The sequence below is a fragment of the Procambarus clarkii genome, chromosome 66, assembly GCF_040958095.1.
Source record: "Procambarus clarkii isolate CNS0578487 chromosome 66, FALCON_Pclarkii_2.0, whole genome shotgun sequence".
In the NCBI taxonomy this organism is placed as follows: domain Eukaryota; kingdom Metazoa; phylum Arthropoda; class Malacostraca; order Decapoda; family Cambaridae; genus Procambarus; species Procambarus clarkii.
Genome location: NC_091215.1, coordinates 25,834,878 through 25,858,030, shown reverse-complemented (window position 1 = coordinate 25,858,030; position 23,153 = coordinate 25,834,878). Strand labels below are relative to the sequence as shown.

The following is a 23,153-nucleotide window of genomic DNA, read 5'->3' as shown; positions in this document are numbered from 1 at the left end:
TAAGCAAACTTTTGGTTACTTGGCTAAAATTTCTGGTAGTACAGTACATCATTTTGAATGAAGTACTTACACTTCATTCTAAATTGTGTACAGTACTACCAGGAATTTTAGCCAAGTATCCAAAGTTTGCTTACTGTAGGTAATGCACACACATGACTAAAGTTGTCGCCTAATTGGATTGGTGTAGCAACGTTGCCACCCAACGTTGATTCAACATTGTGTGCCCATTGGGATTTTCCTATACTTCTTGGGAGAATTCAATTGGCTTAATAGTAGCATCAAAGAGAATTTTGGGACTTTAGGCGCAAGTTTAATGCCACAGCCCTGCTCAAAGGATTTTTTTGTCGATATACTGTTATCGCAGTATTGTAATTTTATTGTGTTAGTCATAATTCTGGTGGTTTATTGTAATTAAAAGCATGGGAATAATGTTTCCTCAGACACACAGTGGCCTCAGTAGGTTACGTCGGTAATCTAGGCTCAAATTGTATAGAAGCAATACCAAGACATTTATAATGTTAAATTTGTCAAATTTCAATTCAGTGTTACAAACTTGGATACAAAATCTAGAACTCGAACATACTTTGTACCTTATAGTTTTACTATTTGTTCTGTTAGAACTTGAAACAGTGGCTGTACACTGGATGAGGTTAGAATAAAGAAAGACCTGGATAAATACTGGTTTGGAAACAAGGTTGTTAATTTACAGAACAAATTACTGGGTAATATAATAGATGTGGGATCTCTGGATTATTTCAAGAGTAGGTTAGACATATAGATGAGTGAGTTTGAGTGGATATAAATTGGAGCTGCCTCGTATGGGCCAGTAGGCCTTCTATAATTTCCTTTATTCTTATGAACCTATGAATAAATAATAAGGCTATATTCGAGAGAATACAGCTGAGTTCGAGGGAATCAAACTCGCCCCCCCCCCTGATCAGCTTTGGCTTCACCATGAGGTGATCAGGTCCGCAGGTTCGATTCTGTCCTATAGCTAAAGTATGCATAGATTCACCACATTAGTAATTCAAACTGTGCATTATGTTCTGAAGTTGGTTATGTTCTCTTGTACAGGGACGGTGAAGCAGGGAGCGTGGTGAGCTGGAGGTGATCGCCGCCGCCGCAGCCAGCCTGCAGGATGGCTACTATAGACGGTCGTCCAGCGCAGTATGGCATCACTCTGCGGCAGCTGCGGGAGCTCATGGAGACCCGTGGCCAAGAGGGTATCGAACTCATCCACCGGGAGCATGGCAGTACCCTCGAGATCACCAAGAAACTCTACTCATCTCCTACCAATGGTGAGTACTTCTCGTGGGGAGTAGCGGGTACACCTGCCCCTCGTGGGGGAGTAGCGGGTACACCTGCCCCTCGTGGGGGAGTAGCGGGTACACCTGCCCCGCGTGGGGAGTAGCGGGTACACCTGCCCCTCGTGGGGAGTAGCGGGTACCCCTGCCCCTCGTGGTGAGTAGAGCCATAAAGAGGGAAATCATCCTCCACCAGTGATGGGTAATACAGTATTCATCCCTTGTTGGTGAGTAGTGCAATATTTAACGCCTCTATTGATAAGTAATGTAGTTTTCAGCCCCATTAGGAGGGGGAATAATGTAGTATTCAGTCCCAACAGGGGGTGAGTAATACATTGTTCAGTCCCAGTAGTCGTGATTAATACAGTATTCAATCCTGCCAAGTTTGAGTAATACATTATTCACCCTCACCAGGAGTGAGTAATGCAGTATTCACCTATAAATATTTACACATCAAAGAGATTATTAATCATTCACACTTATTATATTTCAAGAAGATATAGAATCCTTGCACACAGAATGGACTTCAAATAAGAATGCAAATCCATGCAAAAATAGAACATACGTATTCTAGAATGTTAATTATGTATATATGTTGGTATCAATATGTACTCAACTTTCCATTTGCATAATAAAGATGCAGAGTTTACAATATGTCACCTTTGAAACATCACAAATTATTCACAGTCCCACATGCAAATTAAATGGGCAGTTTTAAATTCAAGATTTAAGTGGCCTGGTTATATCACTTAATTAAATAGACCAGTTTTAAGTCGCCCCATTGTAATGAGGCTCGTTTCCTCGCAATGGGGCGAGGAATGAGACTCGTTTCCTCGCCCCATTGCGAGGAATGAGGCTCGATCCCCTCGCCCCATTGCGAGTAAATAGGCTCGTCCCGTTGCGAGTAAAGAGGCTCGTCCCCTCGTCCCATTGCAAGTGCGACAATACTCGTTCCCTTCGACAAATGTGACCAGGGTGTTATTGCACTCAAAATGTGTTCAAAAGGAATGACCAGAAAAATAGGCAGATGGATCTACAATTTCCTGACTAACAGAACCCAAGGTGTAATAGTCGACAAAATAAAATCCGGAACATCAACCGTGAAGAGCTCAGTCCCCCAGGGTACTGTGCTTGCTCCAGTATTTTTTCTCATCCTCATATTGGATGTAGACAAGGATACAATCTATAGTACAGTATCATCATTTGCAGATGACACTAAAATTTGAGAGTAGACAACATAGAGGACACAGCAAACCTCCAATCAGATGTAAATCAGGTCTTTTGATGGACTGCAGATAATAATATGGTATTTAATAAAGATAAGTTCCAACTCATGAGTTACTGAAAAAAAATTAAAATATAAAAATGGAAACCATGTACAAAACGCAGTCAAATTATAACATAGAATGAAAAAGCAATGTAAATTATTTGGGTGTACTCATGTTAGAAGACCTTACCTTTAAAGAATACAATAAAGTAGCCATTGCAACTGGAAGAAAAAGAACAGGTTGGATAACAAGAACCTTTCAAACTAGAGATGTTATTCCAATGATATTTTTCAAGATGCTTGTGCTCTTTAGAGTGGAATACTGTTGCACAATGACAGCCCCTTTCAAAGCTGGAGAAATTGCTGACCTGGAGAGCGTATAGAGACCCTTTACTGCTAGAATCCACTCGGTAAAACGTCTAAACTATTGGGACCGACTAAAATGCCTAAATCTGTATTCTCTTTAGCGCAGGTGGAAGATACACAATAATTTACATGTGGAAAATATTAGAGGGGCTGGTCCCAAACCTGTACACAGAAATAATACAACATGAGACCAGAAGGCATGGCAGGATGTGTAGAATAACCCTGTTGAAAAGCAGAGGTGCCATAAGTACTCTGAAAGAGTACCAGTGAAATTACTGAGAAATCAGCATCAGAGGCCCGAGACTTTTCAAAACACTTCACTACACATATGGTGCATAACTGGCCGACCCCTAGCAGTGTTAAAGAGAGAACTTGATAAATGACTCCAAAGGATACCTGATCAACCAGGCTGTGATTCATACGTCAGGCTGCGAGCAGCTGCGTCTAACAGCCTGGTTGACCAGTCTAGTGATGAGGAGGCCTGGTTGAGTACCAGGCCGCGGAGACGTTGAGCCCTGAAATCATCGCAAGGTAACTGCAAGGTAAGGCCCCATTGTGAGGCAATGAGTCTCGTTCCCTCTCTCCCTGTTCATAATCTGTTGATCTCCAGTTTAACTGCAGTTTTTCATTGTATGGTAATAACCATGAATCCTATAAATGAATAGAGTGCAGATAAGTGCCACCTCACTTCTTTGGGCTTGTATTTAAATTTCAAATCTTTGTTTTAGCCCACATCCATTAGGGGCCCTCTGTTAAGCATGCTTTACTTGATGAAGTACTGCTCGAGCAAATAATAGCTAACAGAAATAGAAACTATTTCTGACCACATACCAAACCCACTAACAGAAATACTCTTGTCGGTCCAACATTTCTTAATTTTTACTTTTACCTAGTAAAGAGGATTTTGTACTCCTTTTGATGTAAAGACAGTTTTGTGTGGCTTTTTAAATCCCCCCCCTTTTTTTTTTTTGGCCATGGAATATGAAGTAGACATAATTTTAAGTGTTCTATCCCCTAGAGCTGAACCCTATGGTTGCATTGGGATATATTGCCCAATCTATTTTGGTTTGACTTCCTATTGGAAAGATAAGCAGAGATCTGTGTACTGTACTTAATATATAGGTTACATGAATTTTGGATTTTTATGGGACCAATGTTTTTGTTATTAGTGCTGAAGTTAAAGATTTGTCAATGCGTGTTAAGATTTTAGCACATGAAATTTTAATAACTGCTATACTAGTTATGGAAAAACTTCTTTACTAACCACTGTTGAGATAGACCAAAATGGATCAGACTGCGACTTCTTACTTGACTTAATCTGTGATTAGTTGAATAAAAAATGTGAGTACTTGGATCTAAAGTGACCGACTACTGAGAAGCCTCTTGTTACTTTCTTGACTTCACTTCTGTAATAAAGTGTCACAGTTACTCTACTAATTACATACTGGTATAAATTTTATCACAGTAATGTATCTCCATATCACTTTATGGGCTATTCATGCCCATGTAACCTCTTGGGGTGGCCTAATCTTCATCAATCAATCAATCCATATCACTGTGAATCAATTATTTAATTAAGGCTCAACTAGCTTGACCAACAAAATGCACTTACAATTTTACACAATCCAACATCACTCGACTTGAGTTATTATGTTGTTTTACTTCATAACCAGCCTGAGTCTTTCATAAAATACAAGACTAGTGTACATGAATCTATCTACAGCCTTTGATACAATAATATTAGTACTCATCACACTTTGTAATAATATAAATTGTATGCTGGCAGTACACAATCTTGATGAAGTCGATCAATGGGTTAAAAATGTCAGCCTCTCAACACCTATATTAAGGAGACTATAATCTGAATGTAAAGGACAGAATCGTGCTAGTATTTTATAGATCAATGGTTGGTAAGATGTCGGTAGTGCTTTGGAGTGGTACCTTCTGATTTGACATTGGCTTGACACTAATTTGTAGGGAAAGGAACAAAGGTCTGTCATTTGTATCACACCAATCCACCAGCATCTAATACTGTACACATACAGACAGACACCAGGAGCAAGCAAATGAACCCTATCTTTTGTGGCATTGTCTTAACAGTTTCTGGCCGAAAATGAGCTAAGCATGTACCATTGACCCTCAGCCCGGCGTTGTAAGCAGTGTGCCACAGACTGTGAGAGCCACTACCTTGGGCGTTCGCCAGCTAACAATTTGATTTATTAAATTCTTAATTTTATAGACGTTATAATTTCATTAGCGCTCTGAATTGATGATAATCGATTAATGATTTCATGTAATCAAATGATGGCAAGAAATCTTGCATTTTGCTGGTTGCTGTGCAATTTTTAGTAATATTGAATCTTCAGCTAAAAGTGATAGCCTGTGTTTTTACAGACAGATATTTTATGTCAAATCTAACTTGTGTACAATTATTTAAAATAACAACACGCATGTTCTGAGAGAGATGGTAGATATATCATTTCTATTGATCAGAAAATTACTGATACTAATTTATTATAAAGTATTTTACTTGTTTAATATACTTAATAAGATTTAAAATAATAATTACAGTACATGTATCATTCATCCATGTGTGGATGAACTGTTCACTCAAGGATTGCTGGATTATGGTAAAATGTGACTTTTCACATTCCACCACTCTAGGTCTATTATTAGAATGAATTTTATCATAATTATTTATAAACTGTTTATATATTATTAACAGTGAAAATTGTCCCACATGCTAACAAATTTACATTGTCGGCAACATTAATTTTAGACATTTTGTAACGAGACCATTAAGCTTTGTTAATAATATCCTTCTTTAAGGTCCCGAGCCTAGTTAACTGAACTGTTGCTTTTCCTTGTGTGGTCAACCATCTTTCCTTTCTATAGATAGCCTAAAGTGCATAATTTAGTCTCCTAGTTATGATGTACAGTGTTGTAGTTAATGTGCATGTTTGTTCATTCTGTGAGCATGATTTTTTTTATCCCTTGGCAGTTTTTTTTCTTTGGATATTATTACTCTTTGAATGTATCGATGTTAGTCTGAAATTCAGAAACTTTAAATTGAGCCAAACTGCCCCCTTACATGATTTCTCATTAACAGGGTTGAGTGGAAATGCTAGCGATATGGAACATCGGAGGCAAACATTTGGGTCGAACACCATACCTCCGAAGCCTCCAAAAACGTTCCTTATGCTAGTATGGGAAGCTCTCCAAGATGTTACCCTTATCATTCTCCAAGTAGCAGCAGTTGTGTCCTTGGGTCTGTCGTTTTATAGACCCCCAGAAGAAGTGGCAACGGGAGGTCAGTACGCAAATAGTCTTGATTTGTGTATGTTTGTATGTATGTATAATATATACAGAATTTGTCATTTACATTTATTTATCTATTTATTTATTTATTTATATAAGAAGGTACATTCGATTTGTGAGAGAACATAGCATTGATGATTTTACATTATTGCAAAGCCACTAACACGCATATCATTTTGGGCAGGTCCTTATTCCAACAGATAATTTTAAGTAGGTAATTTGTAGTAAAAATTGAAGAATATTAACAGGTACATTGTAAGAACATATGAACCTTAAACTATGGTACATTATGGTGTGAAGGATAATAGTGCAGAAGGCTTTCCAAATTAGTTTATGGATACCATGTAGAATGATTTGTAACAAGAAAAATGGCATTTCACTCCCAAAGTTAATACAGTAGAGTATTGTATTGGGATGTCATGTACAGTATTTGACATTATAATGGGGAAAATAAGGGTGCTCTGCAAATCTTTGATAAACTTTTTTACCTTGCAAATAATGGGTCATGACATACCTGGCAATTTGCTAAATTTAATTATCTCAAGACGTTAAAAAATGTATCGTTCACATTTTAATTAATGTTTTACGCAGTTCAGTATTATAATAAAAATAGTTAATGAACAGTATGTTCTCTTTGTTTAATTTGACGTGTAAATGTTTCACTGTGCATAGTTTGTACTTGAGATGTCTTTATTAATTCATCAGAATCATTTTTGCCTTGGTAATTTCATGTTCCCTATCAGGCTATGTCCTCAAGGTTGGTGTCAGCTGTCATCAGAGAGCTTTGAGAATGCAAAAGATTTGTCAATGTAGCAGTGCATGTATAGTACTGAATTACTAATGGCAGGGTAGTGAGCTGATAACCTCAGTAAGGAGAGATGTCAAAGTATTGCATAATTTCATAGTTTGTCTCTAGGATAGTAGGGTGACAGTGATTTTAGCTCCCTTGAGTGAGAAAGGGAATCAGTTCATCTGTGTTTGATTACACACTAAAACAATCTATAAATATGAAACACACTATTTTAAAAATTTCACTTTTACTGCTCTTTAAGTTTTCTAGTTAAGCTATCCAGCCCTCTTGCTTGATATTACCCGAGGGCCACCATCTCTGATATCCTCAATGGGGACAGGAAGTCGGCTGCTTGTGAAAGGATGTTACGCCACAATCATGGAAGAAACGGTTTACTGTACAGATGTTCTTGGAGAGGGATACAGCTCTATGACAGGCACCATGCTACTGGTGTAGTCTCGCAGGATAATTTTTGCTGATAGAAATAGACTTTTTAAAAGACACTTGTGTGCTTATATGAAGGAAAAGAACTTTATATGATGGTGTTTTAACCCTGGTTACCCTCTTGGGACCGATTTTTGCCAAACGTATGAAATATATATATAGCCTATAAGAGAATTACAAGTGACGGTGTACAAAGTGTACTTGCAAAATGAGAAAGCTGAAAAAAGTAATGCTCTAATATTTACACCATAATATAATATTCACCATAATATAATGTCACCATAATACTGTAGGATATTTTTATATATTTTTCTTGGGAACATTTCATTTTTGATCCATGTGGGTGAAAGATGATCAAATATGGATTAGAATCAAAGTAGGTGACAACTGTCTTGTACTTAAATATACAGAAATTGGCCATCGTTCTACTGATGTTTTTGCGTACTAGTATGGGAATCGTCTGGTAATTGGTAAAGCAAAACTAAAGTAACATTATAATATATTTTGCTGCTTCAGTAACTGAATTTATATAAAAGATAATGAGAATGAATAATTGCTTGGTGAAAGTTTGGATGAAGAGTTGATAATTTAATATATGGTCCTATATATGAAAGTACATAGTGATGTATATTTAAATAGAAAATTCAGAAAATATTAAAGCAGTTGACAGGACAACATCACATAAAATTAGAGGTGGTGTTTTACAAATGAGATTAATATAAAAGTCTGAACATAATAAAGAAATGGTTTTAAGAGAAGAATAGTCAAAATGTCTTGGTGCTGAATGATCCATCTAGTTTTGTTCCTACTGAAAGGCCAAAAATGCAATCGAATAACAACCCTTCTAAAATGTTGAGCATTCTTTGGCAAAGATCGACTTGAAATAAGATGGACGTGGCAACAACAACCTTTATACATACATTAGGGTATAGCAGGAAAGTATGTTGATTGCAGATACTATACAGTATCTGAAATTAGTAAGTATTTGAACTGCTAAAAATTAATAATAATAATGTGTGTGTACAGTATTTGTAATTTATAGTCACTGTGTTAAGGATTGTCTGCTGTTACTGGGAAGATGGTTGCTGCTGGCATTAGTATTGATTCTACCTATGGCTTTAATTTTTCTACTGATAACTACAGTTGATGTATGCAACATGCATAGCCTTTCAACTAACTACTCTGTATAATACTTTCTTGTTGTTGTTGCTTAAACTGAGGTAGAGCACTAGGCTGCTTCCTAAGATGAGATCCCTGGTCTCCTGAGTACAAACTGGAAGAGTCAGGGTGGGTGTGAATTTCACATCACAACAGGAATCTTTTCAAATGTCCCTGCTGGTGCTAAAGACTGGAGAAGACGAATTGCTTAGTATTGACTAAGAAGCCTGTTGCAGTGCTACCATATTCTTGTGTTCTTAGAACAGGGTCTTTACCTACTAGCTACATACAGGATAATGCAAATCCCCAGAACTGAAAAGCCATGACAAAACAGCTTGGGAAACAAACTAGTCAGTGTCTTATACCAAAACCTAGGTCCCAGACATGCAGTTGCATGACGAAGACACCTGATTGTGTAAAAGGGACCTATGAGTTGTCTTAATTATGACATTAATATACATACATTCATTTGATTGTATGTATGATTATGATTTATACATACTCTGTTGATTGATGGTAGAGAGGTGGGGCCAAAGCTCGGTCCCCACAAGCACAACCAGGCGAGTACATATATACACATACATACATTATTACCCCATTTCTCACTTTCATAGAATGGGACTACATCCAACCAAGAATAAATGTAATGTGGTAAATTTACTCAAAATATAAAATACAACCAAAAAAAAAAAAAAAAAAAAAAACTTGGCATAAAGTTGAGACGTGGTGTTAGCAGCATGCACCTCTATGCAAATATGATAACTCGGCCAAACAGCCAAGTGCCAAGTTGATGAATTCTCGTGTCCTGTAACGATCCCAAGAAATTGCAGATGTAGTGGTAACCTCGAGAGAAGATAAACGACAGCTGTTTGTATACACCTATGTGAGACATGTCTACTTATACAAAAGTCCAGTGCACATTGAAGCTATTTCTAAGGATATTGCACATAATTCAATTATGGCATCTGCCTGCACTTAACTGAATCGGGGAGAATTCAGTAGGAAGGTACCTAGGCCTATGGGTTAATATGTTAGTAATGAACCCTCTGGAAGTCATTTTGGGCTGAATGAGTATTATCCAGTCTCTTTCTAGCACCAGTGTGGTCAGAGACGATCAGTGCAGTGTATTGACCTCCCATGACTTAAAACTCAACAAAGGGGAATATTAGGGTCTTGTCATAGGGAGACAGCAGTGTTCTTTTCTTAGAAAAAAGGGGCTTTTCAACACAAAGTATTCAAAATCTGATATTTTCAACTGTTCCCTTTTTGTCTTGGCTTAAAAGGGTGGCATCTTGGCTTGTATTCATACGTTTGCCATTTCAAATTTCTCAAGTCTTGTCTCCAAACACACTTACTTTTATTCAAGTTTTCTCTCTTAAATCGTTCAATCTATCTCATTTATTGCTCCTTGAGTCCCCATAATTATTCTGATTCCATTGATTGTCTTGTACAGAAATATATAAATCTTTCATCTTCACTCCTAATGGAGTCATCTTTTGGAAGCCTTCTGCTACATCCCATTATTCTTGGAAATAAATGGTTGACTGTCTGTTCCTAGTTATCAGGAACAGTTCGTTCATTAACCTTTGTGCATTCTGGTTTATCTTGCATGTGCTCTTCTTCTCAACTTGCTACTTCCCTTACAATTGCATTGTTGCCGGACCTTTGGAATTGTGAGGTCACAACCTCTTCTGTCTCTTGATTCCATAGCACTTTTTTCCTAAATCCTCTAACCATCTCGGTGCATTTGGCATTTTGATTATGCTGTCTTGACTGATCATAGACCTTTGTCTCATGTATGGTGAGTGACTTAAAGCTTTCTTTGCACTTGCACATCTTTGTGTTAGTCATGCCACCGAGTTTGATCATTGCCAGTATAGTGCAATGTTTCTTGTTTTTTTATCCTTCCTTCCTTCCTTTCTTTCACATCTGAACTTAATTTTATAAGTAATGTTCCTAAGCTCTTGGGCAATATTTTGAGGCTTTCAGCTCTGGTACATCATCTTACAATTCATATGTTTTTCTTGCCTATCTGCTAAAATTATCTTGTTAAATTTGCACCAGTCTTCTTTCATACAAATTTTTCATTCTGCAGGCTCTAGGTTATAGCTGCCTTTCTCTGACAGTACCAGATCTGTCGCACTACTCCACTTTAGATATTTCTGGATCCTCCTGTTTCTCCAATTGATCCTATTTCTTTTCTGCATTAAACTCCTTGAAATTGTGTGGTTGAGATGGTATACATCTCTTGTATTGTTGGTGGGTTTTACCTAGTTGAATATGTTGGCTTGCCATATTCACTCTAGTTAATTCTGTAAAGCTTTATCTCTGTTTTATAAGAACTCGATGGTTCAATATGGCATCTAAGTAAAATGGCTATTCCAACCCTTCATTGATCTTGATGCTTTCACTTTGATTAAAAAATTCTTTGAATCCCTCCTATGGACAGGTTTCTTAATCATATTGAATTTTGCAGTACCTCTAATTTTCAGTGTGGGTTCTGCATGGGTCACCTTATTGGTCTTTTTCTAGTGGTTTACCCCCTAATTATATCTGGATTGTATCTGTAGTTTTTGACTACTCATTGTGCAAATGTTTCTCTACAAATTTAGTTTTGCTTGTCGGTGAGCTCATTCTAGAAGTCTTCATTCTTGTGTATGGGCTCTGTCTTCATCACCTGTGGTTGTCTGAATGTTTGTTCTCACTTTTCCCAACCCGTTTCCTTACCAGTATATTTCTTCAATGATGATTTTTCACAGTACATCTAGTTCATTCTTGTCTTATGCTGTCGACTTCAATTTGCACTTGCCATGATCCTTCTACATATTGGTATAGCTTGGATTTTTCCAGTTTAATTCTTGAATCTTGACTTGATTTTCATCTTTGTGTGTGTGCGCTAAATTGGCCTTGTATAAGATTTCCTGAGGTAATTTGAAGGTACGCTATTTATTCCCGTCAGTTCTGATTACCTCACTTTTATCTAATCTACCATTGCAAAGTTGCATCTTTCATCTACTGCTGCTTACATGGCTCATGCCCTTAGGAACTTGAAAGCTGTGTATCTTTCTCATTTATGGCTATGTACTGGTTAATTCTATCAAAGCAATATCTCGTAATGATGCTGTGCTTCCATTGTTAATCTTAGACTAGAATGTTATGCTTTTCTCTTTTCTACAGCCATTATGTAGAACAAATAGCCTTTAACTTTGTCCCTTCACAAAACATATGTAAAGATACCATCTGGATAATGGCTGATATTCTTTTTTTTTTTTCTCTCTGCCCCTGTATTATTGGGTAGGCAACTTTGCCAGAGCTGCGGCACATTCTTAAAAACATTCACAATTTAATCTGCATCCATTGTGAGTAATATTTTGCTCTAACCAAATGTCTTTGTCTTTATTGCATGTGCTCTACAACCTGCAGCGCCTGAAGGTGAGTGCCTGTAGTTCTGTTATCTATTGCTGTAATGAATTCTTATTACAGAAGACAATTTCATGAATGAATTATATATATCTTTGATACATATCTTGTCCCAGTTTCACTATCTGGTTTTTATTTTTTTCAATAGTGCTGATGGTTTGTGTTTTATATGAATCTGACATTCTACTTTCATGACCAATGGCGTTTAGAGGGACAATCTTCCGAAGGTAACTAGGAGAAAGAGCACACTAAAGAATGCATATTATGTATAGTAATTTAGTGAGAGTACACTTTTAAGCAGCTTTATATCTGGGTGCTGTGTAAAGTCCCTTTGGTAGCCCTTCCTGCAGCCTCACATTATCTAATAAAACAGATTTTGATTTTTTTGTCATATTTTGACATTTTATTTTTTCTTGATTCAGATAATTTTACATGCAAATTGGAAATGACAATCTTAAATACTACAGGAAGTTGCTGGATAAAATTTGGAAACTGACATGAACGTTTCTTAATAAAGCAATATGGCAGTTTAACAAACTGAAAAAACTAGTCAAAACAGTCTGGAGTTGCAAATTAAAGTTAAAGTAGGATTTATAAAACTTCCAAAAATAGTTTAGTCTTGGGGCTTGAGACTGTGTGTGTCATTCAGTGTCAACAAAGTAAAATTAATGGCAACTCCTAATCACAATATGTTTGGTTAATAGTGCCAGAATTTATATATTATTAGCTATTAGCAATAGCCGATTTGTTTGTCTCGTAATCTGAATGTGCAATACAGTATTTAAAACCAGTACAGTATATACATTGCCAAAACCTTGTATACACATTTTGTACAGTATTATACAGAACATAGTTACTTTGTTTACCAAATTTGTATTTTCTTAGTTTTGTAATGCCACGAGGTCAGCAGAGCTGTCAAGCAACATTAGGGAATATTCTTGTTCAAGTTTTCAAATGTTCGTTCCTACTTTTTATCCGACCTCTTGAGAACTGCGTCACAAATTTCAAGAGCTATGTGTCAGTGTTATTAGCACTGTATTGCTTGTTGTTAGTACCCATGCCTGTGAAGCCAGATCTTCCTCTCTGGTTTATAATAGTAGAAACTCTTATATATAATTAAAGTATTGCTATACCTGGTATATATAATATGTACAGATAAATAAATTGTGTAATACCTGAAATTTAGGCTCGGATAGATCACTGTTTGCAGGTTGTCATTTGTATGGCTTGAGCAACTATAAAGAGATACTTCACCCTTGTTATTATTGATAATCATGTCCATGTCTTGTAATTAAAAAACTCGCATATGAAAAATAATAATGTTGCAATTTTTTGGCCTGTCATGGACCATTGTCAAGTAAATGACTAAAAGTCTTGGTTAACATTTCATTGTAAGCACTGTTGCTAGCCATTAAATGATAATCTAAGAAAAATTAAATTTCCACTACCTATAAAAACCCATTGTATGTGTTGGCTTGGTTCATGGGTGTCTTGTGAAAGTGTATGTGAAGCTCACAAGGAACTCATTTTAGAGTTAATGCTTTGCTTTTAATGTTGATTATATGTTGACCTGTAGCTAGTGATGGCACGTAGTGTGTGAACAACTATGAAAACATGCACATAAGTAATTAAGTAATTGTGAAGCTTTAGTACTTGCTTAATTTTAGCTAATCATTTCAGGATTTAATTAATTTGTGTACAAAGGTGTAGAGAATTCATGAAGTTTCTAGCAAAAATTTTGTCCTAAAGAAAGATGTGTTAATCTTTTTTTTGGTTTTCGTTTTGTAAGGTGTTGTATTTGACACACTGACCGAGGGTGCTACCATGCTCCTTATACTCTCTCCTTAATGACAGTCATCTTACCATTACATATTGAAGACTTAACAGTGCACATAACACATACTGAAGAATTGTGCATGATTGTTTGGCTATTATAGCAGTGAATTAATTCAGTTTTGCTTGAAGATTAGGCTCATATTGGCTATACGTATATCATTCAGCTTCGTAGTTTGTAAAAGACCTCTACATGTTCCAAAAGTCTGGGTACTTTTCTACACAGGTCTTCTATTGACTATTACTTTCGTATATATCCGAGATTTGTTTCATCACCTTGCTTCTCGTTTGTCACTTCCCTTATACACTCTTTCCTGTATTCTCTCTTCACTAGATCTTCTACTTTTTAATTTAACTTTTTGGGGAATTAAAGTATTTTTTCCTTTCTTTGATTTGTCAGTATGTTGGAAATATAATATCAACATTTTGTTGATATTTCCAACCATAACAGTAATTAATATTTGATACACACTTCTTTTAATCAGTTTTGTTAATATTAAAGTACATAATTGCTTTGCCCCTTAAGTCAACCTTCCTTGTGTTCTCAGACCTATCCAATAGCTGCACCATCTTACTTTATTTTCCACATTTATCATTTCTAGCACATTATTCATGTTTGTGAGCTCACAGTCCATACTGATTGCACTACAGCATGCAGTTTTATGGTACAGTTTTTATATAGCTCATATACACTGTTCTGCCCATTGACTATGCTTCTCATGGATATTTTTTCTTATATCTTGTTGTCATTAACAAATTACTTTATTAGCATACTGTATTTGTTGTTTCTTATACATCCACATGCTGTACTTTCTAAATTGTTTATATTTTACCTCTACAATTGTTGAGTCTTTTTTTTTTTAATTTTCCATTTACCTTATGTTTCCTAAATTTACTATTACATGTTGCATTCATTCGATGATAAACTGCTGCATTTTTTCTTGGTAGTAGCTTTCACTATAGTCTGTGTTGTCATTTTCTCCTTTTCTTTACTTCACTTAATCCACACATACAGTAATTCCTCTTTCTTAGAAGGTGTTTGCATGCTAACGTTACTTCCCTTCACACTCGCCTGTATGAGTTCCCCTATTGTGTGCGTTGACTAGCCCCTCGCTAGACCTTTTTTTTATTTCCCCCCCACTTGATGTGAGGCACATGGGTGAGACTTCTTTTTAAATGTATTGATTCAGAAGAGCTTTAACTTTTCTCCTTTCAGGTTATCATTTGTACCTGTGAATCTGTCCACTGATTAAGTTTATGATTACAATAGACAGGTTCTAAACTTTGCATTCCGAAGTCTTAATTTTTTCACGGTGGCACCTCTCCTTAGTTAATCATTCTTCCTAGTTAATGTTATATTGAACTATAGTACTGTTCAGTAGCATACTTTTGCCACCCTTTATATTTTATTATTGACTATCATACAGTACTGTATTTTATTAATTCGCATGTGATTAGTATTACTCGTCACACATTCTTTTGTACACTACATTGTTTTAACTTGTCTCCATTCACCATCTTTCTGTTGAGCATCAAGGATGTTTATTCCACACCTCTTCCTCTCTATTTGTGTCTTTCCCATAACAGTGGAAACCACATTATCCAGATTCTCAGATTATTCAGGTTCTCCGATTATCTGGACAAACGTGTACGAGTCTCGGCCCCTCAGTACCTGGATCATACTATTTTCGCAAGGTGAACTCCATTATTTATGCAGTTTTGGTGCGATTCTAGAAAATGGTTATAAGACCATTTCTCCTTAATTATTAATTGGAGCAGGTTCCCAAGATATTTCATAGGTGAACTTGATGATTCAAAAGATGTTTGGGTGTGGAAAAAAATGGTTCCAGTATAAAAAAAAATCATATGGGTAATTATGATTTTTAGAGTGTAAAGTTTTGAATATTGACCCATATCTCTTTAAATATTTGTTTATAGGGTTAATGAACAAAATTTAATAGAAGAGCTTAACTCGGAAGAACAGTTTGAAGTGTAGGAGAGTCAGTAGCCCATTTTGGAAGAAATTGTGTGGCTTGATTTTATTTTGAAAGTGGTTAGTTTGTTTTAAGTTTCTTTCAGTGGAGATTTGAATTTGGTGCAGTGGAGGTGGCAAATTTTTTTTTTAATATGGTTTTGAGACCGTATCGTAATTATTTATTAGAACGTGTTTCAAAGACATTTCATAGAAAATATTGAGTTAAAAATTTTGGATGCAGGAAACTCGATGAGCCTGGTTCATTTACACCATTAGTAGGGGCCATAGCCATGCCTTTCAAATACTGTATAAGCTTTAATGGCTTTATCCTGGGAAATATTGTGAATGAAGGTTAACTCTGACTATAGACAGGTTCTCCTGGAAGTGACAATCATGCGATGAGATTAAAATTGCAATTTTGCGTGATGAAATTCACCAGTAGTGTGTGCTGGAGAAAAATTGGGATATGATTTTGATTGTTCCGATTTTTTTATGTTGTTCGGACATTTTGAGGTAGCAATTGATTTAGATAACTGAAGTAGCACTGTATCTCTTTTTCAATACTCCTGCACCTCTCCATCCTATCCTTACCAGTCTCTATCATGTACAAAGTCTTGATTATGTAAATGTGCAAATTAACCAAAAGAAAATCTATCTGAATTATAGTTTGGAATGTCGATTGGCTTTCTAATGTTCAGTATATATTTTCTAGCATAACAAAAGTGTTTTTTTTTTTTTTCCCAAATTATCCATGGCTCTTTTTAGATAATGTACAGTACTTGGATGGTATTTGGAGTTTCAGAACTAAATTTTATTATTGGCTTGGGATAAACTTTAATTTAAAATTAAAAATTAGGCAAGTCAATAGAAATTTTAAAGTAATTAATTAATGATTTTGGTATCAAGACAGTTCATTCTGTGAAAATGTACTGTCATTTGTTCTAATAATTTTTTTTAGATTATCTGAAAGTTTGGATGAATTTCAAGGGGTCTTGTTTGGTTGTCCGATTATTGAGAGACCACTGAATTTATAGTAATAATTAGCAACTGCAGTTCTCCTGGATAAAATTATTTGTCCTCGATTATTGAATGAATACTTGCCATTTAATTCCTCGAGTCATTCACATTTTTCCTTTGCCTCATAGTTCAAGGTCAGTGCAGCCTTTATTTTTTATTTATACAGTATTTATATATATATAATACTGTATATTTTATTTATATATATATATATATATATTAATAATAATAATAATAATAATAATAAAAATAAAAAAATGCACATCCATCATTTAAATCTCGATTATCAAAATCATTAATATAAACTTTTTTTTCCATAAATTTGTAAATGGTATTAACTGACGACTGTTGTCTTGCTACATGAAACAAAAGCATGGCATTGTAGTAACTAGGTGAGAGTTGAAACACACACACACACACACACACACTGTGTTGACAGTGACACAAGCGCGCATGCGCGCACATACTTTGCTAGCAATGCAATAATGCTCTCTTATTTGTTGTATAGGAATTAGAACCTGGGTGTAGCATTGCAGCACCTGTTGCATATGATGGGGGAGTGAATCCATTTGGGCTTATGCTTCCAAGTAAACTAATGCCATCTCTGTCTGGGGTATCTCATTAGTGACCGGCACCCATGTTCTCAACATACTGTATATTAGTTCTGTATATTTTAGAACATTACTCCCTTCTTGTATTCATAGTTATCTGCTTTATATTTTAGAATGCAAGCAAGAGGCAACTACTTCACTTGCATTTTAGCCAAACCAGGATGCAGATTTCTCCAGAAAATGAGAGATGCTGTTGGGTGACCAACACAAGAATATGCAGAAATGCGCTGAGAGCCGAGTGTTTGAGAAGATAATACATGCGGTAACTTAGTTTGAATCTGTGAATGGGCTTCTTTAATATAGGTAGATAGATAATCAGTAGTAGTAAAATTTGTTAAAGGAATCCTTAAAGAACGATTTTGTTAAAACCTCTGATTAGAAATTTCATGTTTAACAATGTTCAAATTGATTATGACGTGCATTCCTGCTCTGGTAACAAATATGCAATGAAGAGAGCTGTTGCACAATGACCAAAATCAGAATTATGTGCCATCACTAGCTGTGTTTTGGGTAAATGTTCCTCAGTGTTTGACTCAACCATGTAATATCCAGTGTAGATGTTAGATTATGTAATATTTGAAATAAACTGTATATTGTTGATAACTTATGCCCTTTTTAAAATGTAACTTGTAATCTGTCCAAATAAAACCTATCTTCTTTGATAGTGAATGTTAAAAGTTTAATTAGGAATGTCTGCTTACTGATGACTGGATGCATGATTGAAGTTTATGTCCGAGAAAAGTTGTGGTGTATTAGTTGTGGAGTGAAGCTGTTATTATGGTGGGAGCCTAAACGAAAGGAGTGCTTGGACACATAAGATAAATGAAAGATGTGAGGAGGAAGCATGACATATTAGATTACATGTGACACACGAGATGAATTTGAGAAAGATGCTAGGATATGTTGGTAACAGACATGTAGGCCACATAGGAAAACAGAAAATATGATGGAAACAGATGGATGTGAAAAATGGAGATGGAATAACATGTGTGAACTAGTCATGCATTTTTGGACATACAATAACCAATAGAGAATGCTAAGCTTTCTAAAGATAGTGTCAGAGAAATAATAGAGAGAGTGAGGGAAGGCAGTTGGAGGCCTGGTCGAGGACCGGGCTGTGGGGACCCCGAGTCCCAAAATCATCACAAGGTATGCTAGAGACATTCAAGAGTGAGAGCACTTGAGACATGCTCGAGAGCTCAACACATGCCAGAAAACAAGTCGAGTGAGCACTCAAGCGGCAAGGTGGGCGAGATGTGCAAGTGTGCTTGAGAGCCGGATGGGCACGAGGTTGGTGTGGTCGAGAGGTTTGCTGGTGGGCAACATGTGCAACTATGCTCAAGAGGCAGGTAGATGGACGAGATGTGCAAGTGTGCAAGATACAGTAATAGTTATTTGTTGTTTTACTTATTTTAAGAATGATAGCAGGGAAATAAGTAAGAATGGAATGAGTTATATTTGTGTACAGAATATGAATTGTATATGAATATAAGTTTGGTTTGTGTGTAAAATGTTTTGTGCATATTGAGAGTTTGTAAAAATTTGTGCCCGTCTCAAGAACTTGTGTGTGTATTTGTGGTCACATGATAAAAGATTTTGTATGCCATACTTAGAACTATTACCAGTTTAAAATAAATTATATATATATTATATATATATATATATATATATATATATATATATATTATTATATATATATATATATATATATATATATATATATATATATATATATATTATATATATATATTATATAATATATATATATATATATATATATATATATGTATATATATATATATATATATATATATATATATATATATATGTATAATAATTATACTGTACATATATAAAATGATAATTATAATGTCGTACCTAGTGGCCAGAACGCCCTTCTCGGCCTACTCTGCAAGGCCCGATTTGCCCAATAGGTCGAGTGATTTTCTTTATTTTAAAAAATTTGTTTCCAATTGGTTTATTTGAATTATTATATTATTTTATCAAGAACATAATTTATTGACTTAGTTATGGGAGTTTAGGTTAGGTAGGGTAGGTTCGGTTATATATCCACGTTAGCTTTAACTCAAATTAAAAAAAAAAAAAAGGGCTCGTACATAATGAAAAGGATAGCTTTATCATTTCATAAGAAAAAATTTGAAAAATACTTAAATTTAAGAACTTGGCTTATTAGGCAAATTGGGCCTTGCATGGTAGGCCAAGTACTACATTCTGGCTACTAGGTACAACGTGTGTGTGTGTGTGTATATATATATAATATAAAATTTATATAATATATATATATAATTAAATAATTACTGCTGGATATATACTGTAGCTGGGAATAAGGTGAAGGTGAAACACCTCACTTATGGGCCAATATGCCCATTGCATTGTATCAACCAATTATGTTTCTTTGTTGACTTGGGCAGTATATTGTTTCGTTGTGTTGTTAAATATGGCAGAGTGGAATTTGGTGATAATTATTGACTGTTGATAGTTTGCTTGGATGGCTTGTATAAATCCTCGGTGATGTCCAATCTTCTATTATCACTATTTGAATATTATTTTGATGTTTTATCAGGATATCCATTAGAGAATCTATTGTTAGTAATGGATATGTCGATGAGGTCATTGAAACGAAGGTTAGCCATCGTGCAACTTCAGATGAAATGGACAACAGTACATTACCATTCCGTACTATCAATATATTCTACAGGAACTTCTTCTCCCCAGCCCTCAAAACAGAAGAGAGGGGCCAGAGATATTGATACAAATGTGACCCCCCTAATAATACCAGCAAGAAGATTGAAATAATAATGTACTGTAAGAGCAATAAGACTGCCAACTTGCTCATGACAAAATTCTGACGCCAAACAAAACCCCCTTGAAAAAGAGAAATGTCATCTATTGCTTCACATGCCCACTCGGGGACTGTCAGACGCTATGAAGTAAATATATAGGCAAGATAACATCCATTTCAGTGCCTAGCAATGCACAATCAGTAAGGCCCTATCAAGAAACATAGTCACCACACACAACCAGGTTATCACCAGAGATATCCTGACAAACAACACCAAAATAATCACCAAATACTATACAGCGACAATAGAAAACTGGACATTGGCGAGGCTTTATACACAAGTAAACCAAGCCAACTATTAACAGTCAACTGACAAATTACACTCTAATGCCGAGATCAAAACACACAATATACTGCCCAAGTCATCATGGAAATGTAGGAGATAGGTAAGCTGTAATGGCCTGTTTTCCCACAAGTGTGGTGCTTCACATTCACCTCTACCCTGGATATGTATATACTTTGTATGTATGTGTGTGTGTATATGTGTAACATATATAATATATATATATATATATATATATATATATATATAATATATAATATATAATATATATATAATAGTGTGTTCACTCTCTTGCGCGCGCACACACTCACGCTCACACTCGCTCACACCCAAAAAAGTTCAGAGGTATGCCACTAGGCTAGTCCCAGAACTAAGAGGCATGAGTTACAAGGAAAGGCTGTGTGAACTTCACCTCACATCAGTGGAAGACGGATGAGCTCGGGGAGACATGATCACCACATACAAAATTCTCAGGGAAATTGACAGGATAGACAAGGATGGATTATTTAACACAGGTGGTACATGCACAGGTGGAGGCAGAGTACCCAAATATGCCACAGACACATTAGAAAGAACTTTTTCAGTGTCATAGTAGTTAGTAAATAGAATACACTAGGAAGTGATATGGTGGAGGCTGACTCCATGCACAGTTCCAAATGTAGGTATGATAGAGCTCGAGAAGCTTGGGAATCTGTACACCAGTAGATTGACAGTTGAGAGGCGGGATCAAAGAGCTGAAGCTCAATCCCCCCATATGCACAACTTGGCAAGTACAACTAGGTCAGTACACATACACACACACACTCGCACTTACACTCACACAAAGCAACTAAGTAAAAGGGCATGGAGAAACTATAGAAATAACAGGAGACTTGAGAGCAGAGAAGGATATTAGAGTGCCAGGAATGAATACGTCAGGGTGAGAAGAGAGGCAGAAGGGCAATACAAAAACGACATAGCAAGCAAGGCAAACCTAAATTGCTGCACAGCCACACAGGAGAAAAAACAACAGTGAAGGAACGGGTAATGAAACCGAGGATAGGGGCAGATAGATTCAATACAAACGACAAGGAAGTGTGTGAGAAACTTGATAAGAAATTCCAGGATGTCTTCACATTAGAGCAAGGAGAATTTCCAGATATAAGAGAAGAAATAGTGAACCATGCACCACTAGAGGAGTTGGCGATTACCAGTGGGGATGTTAGGAAGCTTTTGCAAGAGTTGGATGTGACAAAGGCTATAGGCCCGGGTGGAATATCACCATGGATACTAAAGGAATTAGCAGAAGCACTGTACCTGCCACACTCAATAGTGTATAACAAATCACTGGTAACAGGGGAAACTGCCAAAAATTTGGAAGATGGCTAATGTCCCAATATACAAGAAGGGGGATAGACAGGAGGCACTGAACTACAGGCCAGTGTCCCTAACTTGCATACCATGCAAGTTGATGGGGATTGTGCGAAAAAAGCTAGTGGAACATCTGGAGCGAAGGAACTTTGTGACAACACCAGCATGGGTTCAGGGATTCTGAAGTCATGCCTCACAGGATTAATTGAAGTCTAAGATCAGGCAAGGAAGAAAAGGGTGGACAGACTGCATATTTTTGGATTGTCAGAAAGCCTTTGACACAGTACCACACAAGAAACTAGTGCAAAAGCTGGAGATGCAGGCAGGAGTGAAAGCGAAGGTACTGCATTGAATGAGGGAGTACATAAGTAACAGAAGACAGCAAGTCACTGTGAGGGGTGAGGCCTCAGATTGGCGAGGCGTGACCAATGGAGTCCCGCAGGGTTCAGTTCTTGGACCTATACTGTTCCTGATACATGTAAATGATCTCCCAGAGGGTATATAATCATTCCTTTCATTGTTTGCTGCTGATGCAAAAATTATGAGGATTAGCACAGAGGAAGGATAGTATGAGGCTACAAGATGACCTAGACAAACTGAATGAATGGTCCAACAAATGGCTACTAAAGTTCAACCCGAGTAAATGTAAGGTAATGCAACTTGGTGGAGAAAACAGGAGGCCAAACAAAGGATACCAAATGGGAGAGGAAGTCCTTCATGAAACGGAGAGAGAAAGTTCGTGGAGTTGATATCATACCAAACTTATCTCCTGAAGCCCACATAAAAAGAATAACATCTGCAGTGTATGCAAGGCTGGCTAACATCAGAACTGCCTTCAGGAACCTATGTAAGGAATCATTCAGAACCTTGTATAAAACATATGTGACACCAATCCTGGAGTATGCGGCCCCAGCATGGAACCCATACCTTGTCAAGCACAAGACAAAGCTTGAAAAAGTTCATAGGTATGCCACTAGGCTAGTCCTAGCACTAAGAGGCATGAGTTACGAGAGAAGGCTGCGTGAAATGCACCTCACAACACTGGAAGACAGAAGAGTAGGGAGAGAGAGATGATCACTACCTACAAAATTCTCAGGAATTAACAGGGTAGATAAAGGTAAACTATTTAACAAGGGTGGTACATTGAACAAGGG

The 23,153-nt window shown here is 36.4% G+C and overlaps 1 protein-coding gene across 9 annotated transcripts in view; it reads left to right on the top strand.

The window, feature by feature from the left end:
- Positions 1-946: 946 nt before the first annotated feature.
- The window catches only part of PMCA (plasma membrane calcium-transporting ATPase 3), an 83,258-nt gene continuing 61,051 nt past the window's right edge, over positions 947-23,153 (top strand). For 6 of the 9 annotated variants that reach the window (XM_069309888.1, XM_069309883.1, XM_069309887.1 and 3 more), the window contains exons 1-2: positions 1,049-1,298; positions 6,047-6,247. In XM_069309888.1, coding sequence (XP_069165989.1) covers positions 1,139-1,298; positions 6,047-6,247 — 361 coding nt within the window. In that variant the 5' untranslated portion in view covers positions 1,049-1,138. Of the gene's footprint in view, positions 1,299-6,046; positions 6,248-12,160; positions 12,295-23,153 lie in introns of those variants that run through there. The other 3 variants (XR_011223873.1, XM_069309886.1, XM_069309889.1) reach the window with 3 other exon arrangements.